This window comes from Lepidochelys kempii, chromosome 3 (assembly GCF_965140285.1).
Source record: "Lepidochelys kempii isolate rLepKem1 chromosome 3, rLepKem1.hap1, whole genome shotgun sequence".
Lineage (NCBI taxonomy): Eukaryota > Metazoa > Chordata > Testudines > Cheloniidae > Lepidochelys > Lepidochelys kempii.
In genome coordinates, this window is record NC_136382.1 from 178,332,709 (window position 1) to 178,346,547 (window position 13,839).

The window sequence follows — 13,839 nt, forward strand, 5'->3', positions numbered from 1 at the left end:
TTAATTTCATTGTGATTTTTAAAAAAATAATTGAAATGTTGGTTTTAGAGTTTGTAAAAGCTTGTTTTTACCAGACTTTACATTTTGGGGTGAATTAGACCTGTCAGTTTCCTTTAACTATGGTTGCCATTTAGCCCTTTGTTAGTGATTGTATTGGTTGTCAGTAATTGTGCTGGCCTCCTCAACTGGGGATTACAATGGACGAGAAGCTGGATATGAGTCAACAGTGTGCCGTTGTTGACAAGAAGGCTAACAGCATATTGGGCTGCATTAGTGGGAGCATTGCCAGCAGATCAAAGGAAGTGATTATTCTGCTCTATTTGGCACTGTTGAAGCCACATCTGGAGTATTGCGTCCAGTTTTGGGTCCCCCACTACAGAAAGGATGTGAACAAATTAGAGAGTCCAGCGGAGGGCAACAAAAATGATTAGGGGGCTGGGGCACATGACTTATGAGGAGAGGCTGAGGGAACTGGGCTTAGTTAGTCTGCAGAAAATAGGAGTGAAGGGGGATTTGATAGCAGCCATCAACTACCTGAAGTGGGGGTTTCAAAGAGGATGGAGCTTGGCTGTTCTCAGTGGTGGCAGATGACAGAACAAGGAGTAATGGTTTCAAGTTGCAGTGAGGGAGGTCTAGGTTGGATATTAGGAAAACTATTTCACTAGGAGGGTAGGGAAGCATTGGAATGGGTTACCTTGGGAGCTGGTGGAATCTCCATCCTTAGAGGTTTTTAAGGCCCGGCTTGACAAAGCCCTGGCTGGGATGATTTAGTTGGGGTTGGTCCTGCTTTCAGCAGGGTGTTGGACTAGATGACCTCCTGAGGTCTCTTCCAACCCTAATCTTCTATGAGTCTATGATTCTAACTGTGGCAATGAATGTTGGTAACATATAATATATAACATGAAACAGCTGTAGTTTTATCGTAATGAAATATACGTGGTCTGTAAGACCTCCATATTCTGTCATTTTTTATATGCTTGATTCCTGTGTTTAACCTTTTGACAGGATCATTTCTCTGCAGTTAGAGAGAAAAAGACATGAAAATAAGATTACAAGACAAACCTTGCAGTCTTCCCATTTGGGAGGAATAGGTGGGTTGGATTGGGCTGGGTTTTTTTGCCCTTGATGGAACTGTGGGGAATCTTAGTTTTCCCAGCTTGGATAATGTTCAGCTCTTGATGTCCTTTCAGCTGAGGAGCTCCAGATGGGATTTCTGTGGAGCCTGTCTGCAGTTCTATTGAATGCCATGAGGCACTCCCTCCAGGGTTAGAGGCACATCATCCCTACTCTGGAGTCAGCCATGCCCAATTCTGTGCTAGGGCGGTTGTCAGCCTCTGGTCAAATTCCTCATAGTAGGAGCAGGTAGCCGGGGAGTTCCCAGACACACAATTCCCATCCTTTACTTTGCGCTGGGTAGTCTGGAAGTTTTTGATCTGCTCCCTGCACGAGACAGTGGTGCAGTAGGTCTCGAATCCCACCTGCCTCTTAGCGGTCTTTTCAGATAAATGCAGATTCTTGGTGTTCCTGTCAAAATCATGGGCCTCATAGTCCTCATACCACAGGTGGACCAGAATTCTGCAGTGTTATACCCTTGTACCGCTGGATGAGCCAGCAACCTGTGTTCTGAGGGGTGCAGGTGCCTATCAGAGGGTTTTATGTGTGTGGATGGTAGTGTGGTTTGGGCTTAAACACTTGTCAGAGCCCATGCCCATGTTGTATAGTAGTCATACCCTCAGGGGCTGGATGCTTTGGGTGAAATCCTAGCCCCACTGAAGTTGCAGTGGGGTCAGGATTTTATCCTTTGTCTTTAGCTGTGTCTACACTATGCAGCTTTTAGCAACAGGGCTGTGTCACTGCAGCCAAGTCACTAAAGGGCATGCAGCGTAATTGCTGTTTGTCGGCTCTCCTGCTGACAAAAAACTTCCACCCCCAATGAGCGGCATCAGCATTGTCGTCAGGAGAGCGCTCCTGTCGACAAAGAGCTGTTCACACCGGCACTTGTCATCGCAAAACTTCTGTCTCTTGGGAGGGTGTTTTTTTAACACCTCTGAAAGACAAAAGTTTTGTCGTTCAGTTGCCAGTGTAGATGTTGGAGTCAAACCTGAGTCCCTTGCATGGCAGCTCAGAATATTCCTAGTGAGTTACTGGACTGTCCTTATCTTGTCAGAAGTTAAAAGGTAGGTTCTATTTAAATTGAATTTTCAGTGTATTGCAATGAATTATGAGTTATGTATAATAAATTATTATCTGTACAAATTGTTTTTAAAAAATCTTATTTGCATGACATTGCAAAGGCCTCTGCATGCATTAACATGATGACAGACAAATCCAATTATTAGGGCAACATGCCCAAATTAACTGATAAAAAGTGAACAGCAGAAAGGATTAAAAGAAATACCTACCATTGGGAAGTAATAAACTATCAGAAGCCTGGGGGAATATACAGCAATGTAGGTGCAATCGCCACAGGTGCAGGCAATTGAAATAATTAGGCACACAATTTATATGGGGCCCTGGGATTCTGACTCCTGGAAATTCTGGCCCAGTAGCTCATTTCCATCTGTAATTTCTATGATTCTGTAAGTTAATGGTGATGAGCTGTTTCCAGAATTTCCTTTCATATGTATGCCATCCTGAACTAGCTTCATGCAGATAAATGGGGAGGTAGATCTACTGCTTGTTTTGACATGGAGTGATAATGGGCAAACACAGTCAATGACAAACAGATACCCTTCTGCATTTGGCTTGGTGTTCTCAATTCACTGTCATCAGGTCAGATTTCTTATTTGTGTTTGTGACCAGGCGAACAGAGATGCAGTAATTAGCCGTGCCCCTGACCAGAAGGATGATCGAGCTGTCAGCCTCCAGGATGCTTCTGCAGTGTATGACCTTCTGAGTATCACGCTGGGCAGAAGAGGGCAGTATGTCATGCTTTCTGAGGTACCTGATCTTTTACTGAGACATCAGCTTAATTCTTTCAAACAAACACTGTCCTTTGAAAAATAATTGTTGAATGTTGGTGGTGGGAGTGAGCAGGAAAGACAGTAGTTGAAAATTTTTAGAAACAGCTTCAAGTCTGTGTCAGTTTAGGTAAAAAATATACACGTCTGAGTGCCCAAACTAGGCTCCTAAAGCCATTCATAGGCACTTAAATAAAATGGGCCTGATTTTCAGAGGTGCTGAGTACCTGCAGTATCCATTAACTTAGGAGGGAAATTGGAAAGGGGAAAAATGCCATAAAAGATCACTTCTGGCCATTTCAGGTTGTCCATTTGTGCAAGTCCTTACTTGGCCACTGAGCTGTCTGAGCAGCAGCCTTGACACAGGGAGAAAAATGCGTCTCTGATATTTCTCCCAATGTTTATTTTTCAGTGTCTGGAGCGAGCAATGAAGTTTGCATTTGGTGAATTCCACCTCTGGTACCAGCTGGCCCTTTCCATGGTGGCTTGCGGGAAGGTAAGGCCTAAATCAGAGAAGCATGTTTTTCATCTGTGGGATGTACAGAATCACATATTTTATATGAGTTAATGACTGTGTACAGCCTATGTGAAAAGTTAGAGCTCCCTGTCACAGTAGGATTTTTGGGGACTATGTGGACCATCTCATTAACTTGTATATTAAATATATTTGTACATTAAAAGCGGAAAGAAAATATTAGACCAGCCATAAAGCGTGCAATATACAGGAGCAGTTAGGCGCTGAGGTGGAGATTTTCAAGGGGATGCTTGCTCCTAAATGCTTTAGGAGCTTTGAAAATCATTGCACACACAGAAAAGATTCATACAATGTATCAATTCATAAACAAGCCATAAACTGTTGGTCAATTAAACAATAAGCTAGTGCTGTACTGCCAACACCCTGCACTGTCCTGTGAAAGGCGCAGGTTTGGGGGAAGATTTTTTCAAAGGCATAAATGGGAATTAGGTACCCAGTCCCCCTTGACTTTCAATTGAACTGGCACTTAACTGGCCAATGTGCCCTTGCAAATCCCCAAATCCACAACCACTCTGTCGGATTAAGGAGTGGCTTTGCCTGCTTCCAAGGGAGCATTGCCTACTCCTCTGAAGCAGACAAGACTGTGGTTGTGATGATCCAGCAGAAGAAAGGTGAAGGAAGGAGGTGCAAAAGCCAATTTAGAAACACAGTGAGCATGTCCACAGGGCTCCTATAGGGACACAGAAGACCCCAAGGTGAAACTCTTAACAATAAATAGGGTGCTAACCTATTGCCATTAACAATTTAATTGAGAACTCTGTCCTTCTCTTCATGTTACATATTTGCTTATGTACCTCTTCTGGTATCCTTTAGATATTACACATTCAATATTAAAAAAGAAATTAAAAAAGCAGTAAAACTCACACTTGCCTCAGTATAAATGTATGTAAATAATTGAAATCAAAGGACATCCTATCCTATTGCCTAGACTTTAAATGTTCAGGAAGTGAAGTGGCCTGATAAATTGATGTAAGAGCTCTAAATACTCTGAACCTTATAGGGAGCAGAGGGAGTTCCCTTACCTAACAGTCCCATCTGTGCAGTATTCCATTTCTAGTCCTGAAGTATTCCTAGAGGATTCCTGTCGTATGCTCTGCAATGCGTCATCTTTCTAATAGGAGATGTGGCATACATTTTTATACAGCTTTGCAGCTTGTGTAGAACAGAGTTCATTTGAATGTAAGCACTCAAAGGTAGCAGGGAGGGATGATGAGCAGTGTGGTCGGTGTAGACCGCAGAATACACTTGAGCTTTCAGAGGTAAGAGATCTGTTTTCACCTGTCTCTCAGCCACAGCTAATTCTGACCACATTACCAAGACATGAGATCCCACATCCTAAGATGGAACTTTTCCTGCAGCATTGGAAATCAGACTCATAAATCTTTGGTGTCATGGGAACCCAGATCAGTATACCCTTTTATTGACCTGCAAATCTTGAAACCTTCAATATTACATTGCAAAATCTGTCCTGTGTAAAAGTGGTATCAAATCCAATCTTGCTCTCTATTTACACTATGTTCTGCTTGTGTTAACTTGCACTTCACATTTCCTCCTTCACCAAGTCAAGGGATACTTGAGAGTCAAAATTCCAGTCATTTCTTCCATCCACTAGCTAACAAATTAGCCAAGTGGAGTATGTTGTTTTTCACAGGTGTATCAGTCTGATCATTAGGTCAGTAAGGTATGCTTGTTTACTATATAAATGCTGTAGGATTTATGCATTATTTTATTTGTGCTCCTCTTCTTCACAAAGATGGGAACACTGCTCTGTAGGATATTTACATTGGACAAATCAGAGGTTCTTCGAGTGCTTGCTCATGTCAATTCCATGCTAGGTGTGTGCGCACCCACCTGCATGGCTGCCAGAGATTTTTCCCTTAGTGGTATCCATAGGGTCGAATCTGGCGCCCTCTGGAGCCTCACACTTATGCTCCAGTATATGAGGTGCCACGGGCACTGTGCCCTCTCAGTTCCTTCTTACTGCCCATGAGGGTCGCAGGAACGCCTTTCTCCCTTTACAGTTTGCAAAGTGCTCTTAGTGATTTGACTTCATAGTTGTATATAGTTCATTAAGTATAGTTAGATAAGTAGTTAGTCTAGATAGTTAGTAGTCCCCCTAGGGACTTTGTCCCCAGGACAGGGCATGCTCTGGTCCCTGGGTTTCAAACCGTGTGCCATCTGCCATAGACCTATGCCTGTCAGCGACCCCCACTCAAGCTGTCTAAGGTGTCTGGGGGAATCGCACATTAAAGAGAAGTGCAAAATCTGTAAGGACTGTACGTCATGCACTCCAAAGGATAGAGACATTCATCTCAATGCCCTTCTGATAGAGGCAGCTTTCAGACGGGCCTCAGAACCCTCCTGCTCCGACTCGGCACCAAGTACCTCAGCCTCAGAAAGGAGCGCCCCACCGGCGCTAGTTTCCTCTCGGCACTGCTCACCATGACTGGTGCTGCAAAAGCACCACAGAAAGTAGCTCACTGACCAGGGACGCTCACTGGCCTCATAAAAAGATGGGAAAGGGGTGGCAGGCAAAGGACCCAGCTTGGACCATCTGCCTCTGACAGGACTGCAAGGTGAAGCTTCTCTGCTCAGGGCTTTGAGACTGGTACGGGAAACACCTCTGACTCCAGGGAGCAGCAGTGGTCCCATGCACCTTATGGTGCCCTCCACACCGGAGGCCTTCCAAGTGGTCAGGGACCTGACAGCTCTACCAATGCCATCTACTCTGAGGGACCATCCCCCACTGGCGGAACCAGTAAAGGTCCCGCCTTCCAAGGGTAAACCACCTATGGGTCCACCCTAATGGCTACTTGGGCATTACCGCTCTCTGGAGTCCTGGCACCGCTCCACAACGCCATGGCCCCAGTTTCTGGCACTGCACCCACGGTCTCCTACTCCGCGGCTCCAGTCCCCAAGCCTGCGTTCCCAGTCCTCAGCACCGAGACAAGGATCACAGACCACTTGGTATCAGTCCAGATCTCCCTGGTACTGTCAGCCTCTGGCACCAGTCACTGCACTGCCGTTCTCTGACGCCCCGTTCCCGATCTCCATCGCCTTGGTTTCTGTCTTCACATGTCTCACCACCAACTCAACTCCAGTCTCTAACACAACACCGCTTTTCAGACCCCCACCAGCGGTCACCTTCTCTGCACCACTGCTCGGCACCGCATCTGAGCCAACAGCGAGAGGCACCATCAGCGCCAGTTTGGTCTCTGAGAGAGGAGACCTCCTTGGAGTTGGAAGGGGATTGCAGTTCTGCGAAGGCACTGATCGGCCCTGCAGTGGGTGCCTGGCCGCACGGGCAATGGCCACTCAAATGGCCACACTGGAACTAATAGGGGCTCCCTATAATGCCGGGACCGTATTCTCAGCGGTCTTCCTTCACCACATCAGGGAAGTGGACCGCAGCACTCCGTGTCTCTGTACTGGAATCAGATTAGGGTTCCGAAGCAGATACTGAGGTACAGGCTTCGACTCAAGGGGAAGCCTCCACAATAGAGGAAGGGGTACCTGTCCCCTGCCCAGTGTTGCCATTATCCCTGGACGAGGTGGTCACTAGGCCTGCCCACCCACTCCTTCTGGATGGGCATATGAGGACCTCTTGAAGAGGGTGGCCTTGAATTTGGGGTTAGAGGCAGAGGAATTTACTGAACCCTCTGGCAGCTCCTTGATATCCTGGTTGCAGTGGTGCCATCTAGGATGGCACGCCTGGTACACGATGAGGTTCTGAAGGTAGTTGAGGCCCTCTGGCAGACCCCGTTCTCCCTGCCCCCAGCTTTGAACAGGGTAGAAAAGAAGTACTACATCCCGGCCCAGGGCTATGAGTACTTATACTCCCCCCCACCCCCCCCAGCTCTCTTATACTCCCCCCCACCCCCCCCAGCTCTCTTATACTCACTGTGGCCAACGAACAAGATAGGCAGGGTCAGGCGAGCGCCACACCTGAAAATAAGGACGCAAGGAAACTGGATCTTTTTGGAAGAAAATTTATTCCATGGCCAGTCTCCAACTTAGCACCTCCAACCAGCAGGCATTGCTGGGGAGACACCATTATAACATCTGGGACACCCTGGCAAAATTCAAGGACTCTCTGCCACAGGCGCTCAGACAGCAGTTCGCTTCGGTCTTGGAGGAGAGCAAGACTGTGGCTAGGTCCTTGCTCCAAACTGTGCTGGATGTGGCTGATTCGGCAGCCAGGTCTGTGACCTCTGTGGTGTCTATGTGGCGAGGCTCATGGCGGCAGTCCATCTGCATCAACTGTCCCAGGAGGTGTAGCAGTCCATTCAGGACCTCCCCTTCAAGGGCACTGCTCTATTTTCGGAGCAGATGAATGCCAGGCTGCATGGCCTGAAAGATTCCCTCAACAGGCTTCACTCCTTGGGCCTGTCCACACCACAGGCCTCTAGGAAACACTTCTGGCCTTCAACTCTGCCCAGATACTTGGGCCCTCAGCGGCAGAGCTCCTGCAAAAGAAAGAACATAGGCTTTAAACTCTGCCAACCTGCTCTGTCCTCCTCAGCTGCCTAGTCAGGCCCTCAGCATCACTCAGGTGGCTCTCAGTTATTTTGAGAGTGCACATGAGGACACAGTTGCAGTCTCACCCCAGGATCCATCCCCCCCATTTATTTCTGGACCACCTATCTCCCTTCCTCTCTGCATGGGCCAAGGTCACCATGGACCAATGGGTGCTCATAGCGGTTACACCCTGCAGTTTTCCTCCTTCCCTCCCACCCCCCTTCCCTGTCCCTCTTCAGGGACTCGTCTCATTAGCAACTCTTCATCCAGGAGGTGGAGACCCTCCTATAGGGTAGGGGCTGTATGAAGGGGAAGGGATTTTACTCCCAATACTTCCTGATCCTGAAGGCCAAAGAAGCGTCCTAGACCTGCATCACCTCAAGAAGTATCTCAAGAAGTTGAAGTTCCTCATGGTCTCCCTGGTCTCCATCATCCCCTCTCTGGATCTGGGAGATTGGTACTCCGTCCTCGACTGAAAGGACGCCTATTTTAATATTTCTGTTTTCTATGGGTACAGGCGATTCCTCCAATTCATGGTGGGCCAACGCCATTACCAATTCACGGCACTGCCCTTCAGCCTCTCATCGGCCCCAAGAGTCTTCACAAAATGCACGGTGGAAGTGGCCACTTTCCTGAGGTGTCGAGGCGTACTGATATACTTGTACCTTAACGACTGGCTTGTCAGAGGCAGGTCGCAAAAGGAGGTTCGGCACAGCCTCAGTCTGGTGTGGGCCACTTGTCAGGAATACTTATAAATTAACAGAAATCAACTTTTACCCTGGTTCAGCAGATAGAATTTATAGGGGCAGTGCTCGATTCTGCGCAGGCCAGGGCCTTTCTGCCAGAGTCATGGTTCAAGGCTATGTCAGACCTCCTCACCCACGGCAGAGCTCACCCACTCACAACCGCCTGGGTATGCCTCAAGCTGCTGGGTCGCATGGCAGTATGTACATATATGGTCCATCATGCCCGTCTGCATCTCAGACCCCTGCAGACATGGCTGGCTTCAGACTACGCTTCCGGCAGACATGATATGGACCTAGTGGTCCCACTTCCAGGGATACTGCTTGTGAGTCACCTAGCATGGAATTGACATGAACAAGCACTCAAGCACCTTTTGTAACTGTTATCCTTTTGAGATGTGTTGCTCATGTCCATTTCATGACCCACCCTCTTTGCCCGCCGTCAGAGTTGACGGCAAGAAGGAACTGAGAGGCTGCAGGGCCGGAGGTGCCTCATTTACTGGCACATAAGCGCAGTGCTCCAGAGGGCACCAGATCCAGCCTTATGAATACCACTAAGGGAAAAATCTCCAGCAGCCGTGCACATGGGTATACACACACCTAGCATGGAATGGATATGAGCAACACATCTTGAAGAACAACAGTTACGAAAGGTAGGTAGCTGGGTTTTTTTTCTTTAAATGGTGAATGAGATTATGCAAAGAAACAACCTTTTTATTGTACAGCTGAATTTAAACAAAAGTAGTAACAGAATAACAATGATTTCACTTTGCTGTGCTTCTCTGAACACTGATGTGTGATTTCTAGAAAGGTATTTTTAGCCATCGTAGTACAAGTGTGCAATGAGGTGTGTTTTCCAAACAGAAGAATTACCTTTGATTTGATTGAGAAAAATACAGTGTGAAACTTCCAAGCCTATGTATTCAAAGTTTTAAGCTACACCTTTCTAGCTATCTGTCTGGGCATTCTGAGTGCATCTGTTGCTATAATGCCAGGTCACTGGGAAGGACCCTTTTGCACCTCATGAAGCTCTGGACAGAGATGAAGGTGTCTTTGAATCAATTTTATGGAAACCCCTCCCCAATCTTGGAGATGCTGGGTGCCAGGTTAATCCTAAGGCACAACTTGGAGCTGCTCTAAGATGCACCTGATGTTAACATCGCACAATGTGCTGATATGGCAGCCAGAGATTGGCTGGATGTGGTGGCTCCCCAGTCATGCCCTTTACACCAGGGATGGGGGATGTCTGAGAGTGGGAAGTGGTGTGGTAGCCACTACATCAGCCCTATGTTGCCTGAGAGAACCTTCAGAAAACCCAGTAAGCCAGCTTTACAGGTTTTCTGCACTGCCAGGGCACAGCATGGGTTATTAGGCTGAACATGGTTGACTTAGCATGAGAAGACTTACAAAGTGCAAAATGGGGACCTCTGTCAGGGGAGCAGAGTGAGGGAAGAAGGGCCGGTTTTGGAGGGGGTGTCAAGGAGGTTTGCATAGACCCCGTTTGGCAGTTTGGGGTAGTCCACTTCTCTTTTTGACCCCTCCCCAGCCAAGCATCGTCCACTGGAGTTGGTGCAAGTTACTCATGTCTGACACCTCTGCTAACTAGGGCACTTCTGTTGGGCCAAAGCTGTCAAACTTGGGTGCCTATGTGATTTATTACAAGCACAAGGGATGTAAATTGGGGCCTCTAGCGGCTGCACGCATTGCACTGGCTGCAGGCTAGCTGTCTGTTACGTGTTCCCCTCTCATATTCCTGCCTTTCTAGGCTCCAATCCTACAAGATGCTCTGGGTCCTGAATTCCTTGTCAGTGGAGGATGCTCAACACATCATAGGGCCGAACCATTCCTTAACGAATCTCTTATGCCCCAAAACTGTGGCGACCCGTTCTCTGTAGAGATGAAATGGTAAAGGTGCTTGCTCAACTCACTCATCTGCTTTGGGCAGTATTCGACATTATTGCCCACCGTCTTCTCGCAGCCCTTCTCTCAGGACGCATGGTTTTGGCCTTCATGCCAATGGGTAGGTTTCCCTATCTGAATCGGAAATGTAGCTATTTAGGGACAGCTACAGAATTGTTTCTTTCTTCAGCTTTAAACAGTAATAAAAACCACCCTTACAAAAAGCACTGGGTACCCGGATAGTTAATTAAGCTTACTTTAATGGAGTGATGGTCTCCTGTGTCAGGCAGATGGCAAGGCATTCTCTTTATACAGTGCATGGGAGCGTTATTTAATTAATTTTTTTTTTAAATAAATGTTTATGTTGAAAAAGAGTTGAGAGAAACCAAAGCTCCATTATTGGTTTTGAAATGTATTTGAGGCAGGGGAGAATGTGGTGGAAGGGCTGAGCACTCTTACACCAGTAGAGGGCAGTGTGATGTATCTGCTGAAGCGTGAATTGGCTGCTCTTCTCACCCTTGCACTGGAAGAGGGGAGATAGGTTGTGCGGATGGGGTAGGCCCCATGGCAGTTGAAAGGACAGTGAGGGAGAAGTTACCTTCGGAGGCATGGGATGTTGGAGGCACTTACCCAAGTGCGTTTGACCTACCAAACATTAGAGCCCATAGGGCACCCACAGCGCTTGCCTCCAAGTTCATGGAGCACCCAGTATGCTACTATACATCTAGAGCAGACAGCTGTCGTGGCACTTGCAGCAAGGGCAGCAATTGCATGAGTTTGGGAGCAGTTACATCATTCCTGCTCCCCCTGCCTTGGCAGGTGCTAGGGACATTGCTGTGAAAGCTATGCAGAATGGCGAGAGGGGCTTAAACCACAGACGGCACTACAGAAAAACAGCTCTTAACCTTCCTGCCATTGTGCATGGGTAACAGAGGGAGGAGGAGGAAGTCATGCTCTGACACCTGAAATGTTGTTAGCAACATAATGCTTTCAGGGGGTGTTGGTGCAATACAAATAATAATTGTTACGTTCTTGTCAGCATCTCCGGCACTCAGCAGTTCTGCTTGGGGAAAGGAAGCTCACTGTTCCCAGAGCCATGGGTTCTGTATCCACTGCTGGCTAAGCATTGGTTAATGTTTGCTTGTAGCGTGGGGCTGCTCAGCGCTGCGCTGTCAGCATTTAGTTTTGATTTCAGTTGCTTCCCTTGAAGTCAGTTTTGCACAGAGATGAGCTGCTCACCGTGATCCAGTGAGGAATATATGGGTTTGTTGATCTGTAATATCCACAGCCAAGTAATGACTAGTTAATATGACATCTTTACGTTTTAAGCTTTTTCCATCCGTGTTCCAACCAGAAACAAGAACACTTTAGTCTTATTTAAAAACAGTGCAACAAAAGCAAACATCTTTATCAAGAGCCTTACATTTGACTCAAAGACATGCCTATAATGCCGAGATAAAGCCTTCTAGAAGGTTAGAAAGAAAGATATAAATATATCTGATACATAATTCTGCAGCAAGAGCAGATGAATTTTGTGATTTAGGTTACTCCTTCTGTTGGTTTCCTTGCAAAAGCTTAAGCTGGTTGCTAGGTAACCAGCATTAAAAAAAGCACGTTTGTCTTTGCATTGCAGTCAGGAGCCTTGGGAACAGCAAAGGCCTCAGATGGCTCCTTAAATAGTATCACTGGGGAATGAAAGTTAAAATATTGAACATTCATTGGTTAAAGATCCTGTTACAAAGGTCAGTCATCTAGGGGACAGTCAATAGTTTGGTTTCTTTTGATTGGGGTAAGGGGGCACAGGACAAGAGAGATTTGTGTGAGTGTGTTTAAGACAGTAAGCAAATGGAAATTTCCAAATATTCCTGAAAATGAAACAGAGGATATGTGATGTGTTTGGGAGGGGCAGGTGGGGGGATATATATAAAGCAAGAAACCATTCCTAAATTCAGACATAGCTATTTTCCTGGTGGCAGTGTACATGAAGATATTTGTTCATAATTAGTGAGAGCATATTTATGTTAAAAACTAATCACAGAAAGGGGATGGAGGGGTTTGGCAATTATTTTAATGATGAATGTTGAAGCTGATTGCCTGTGTGACCCAGTGTGCCTTGGGCAGCCCTCACTGGAAATGCCAGGGTCAGGGTAGACTGCAAAAAGGAGAGCAGATACCCACCAGTCTTGGGAGTAACAGTGAAGTTAAACTCCCCAACCAGTCACAAACTCTGCTTCTGATCCCCACACTGGTTATCAAGAAGCCAAAAAAAAAGGGGGGGGGGGAGGCAGAGAAGGAAATACACAGCCCCCTTCTTGCATTCCAGTTCTCTGGCTTCCGATCAGCACTTAAGTCCAGTATAGTGAGAAGTTATTTTAAAACTCTGCTCTCTATACAAAATGTTCTTCTGAACCCAAAGGGCCAGCCGCATTGCCAGGTCAGTATTAGGTTGGGTCTTACCCAAAATACCACGTTGCCAGCCAGTCCTTTAGTAACTAAAACTAAAGGTTTATTATAAAGAGAAAAGAAAGAACAAGAAGAGAGTTGTTCAATGGTAAAGCAGTCACATATGTACAAAGACTTCAAAGTCCATATATCGGGTTCTTAGCAATATTGGTGAGTTTGCTGGCTTGAAAGTACCTCTGGAACACATTCACAGCTTGGATGGGTCATTCAGTCCTTTGTTCAGAGCTTCAGTTTGTTGAAAAGTTACTACAGAGGTGGGAAGCAGGACTGAAGACAAAATGGAGATGATGCAACTGACTTTTATCTTCTTTTGCCATGTGGCTTGTACTTCTGGTGTCCCCAGACACAAGCTTTACAGCACATGTCATAGAAAGGCTTTAGAGTTCTGTTCATAAGCATGGCTTGCTGATCCTTGATGGGCTATCAAGCAGGCCTACTGCTGATGCCAATCTGTCTGGGTGTCACCCAGAAACACAACACAAGTTTGGAAATACAGAGATACTGTACATACTTATAATTTATAATACAAAGGTGATACAAACACATAAACAAGATGATCATACTTGACAAATTATCTTTTTGCGAATACAGACTAACACGGCTGCTACTCTGAAACTTGACAAATTATAACATTTTTACAGATACGCCACATAGCCTATCTGCTCAGATTCCTTGCAGTTTTTGTAACACTGGTATCAATAATATCACAAAGTGTCCCACA

The 13,839-nt window shown here is 46.4% G+C and overlaps 1 protein-coding gene across 6 annotated transcripts in view; it reads left to right on the plus strand.

The window, feature by feature from the left end:
• The window catches only part of TTC7A (tetratricopeptide repeat domain 7A), a 267,166-nt gene that overhangs the window by 76,515 nt on the left and 176,812 nt on the right, over positions 1 to 13,839 (plus strand). For all 6 annotated transcript variants that reach the window (XM_073339137.2, XM_073339138.2, XM_073339139.2 and 3 more), the window contains 2 exons: positions 2,803 to 2,940; positions 3,373 to 3,456. In XM_073339137.2, coding sequence (XP_073195238.1) covers positions 2,803 to 2,940; positions 3,373 to 3,456 — 222 coding nt within the window. The remainder of the gene's footprint in view (positions 1 to 2,802; positions 2,941 to 3,372; positions 3,457 to 13,839) is intronic.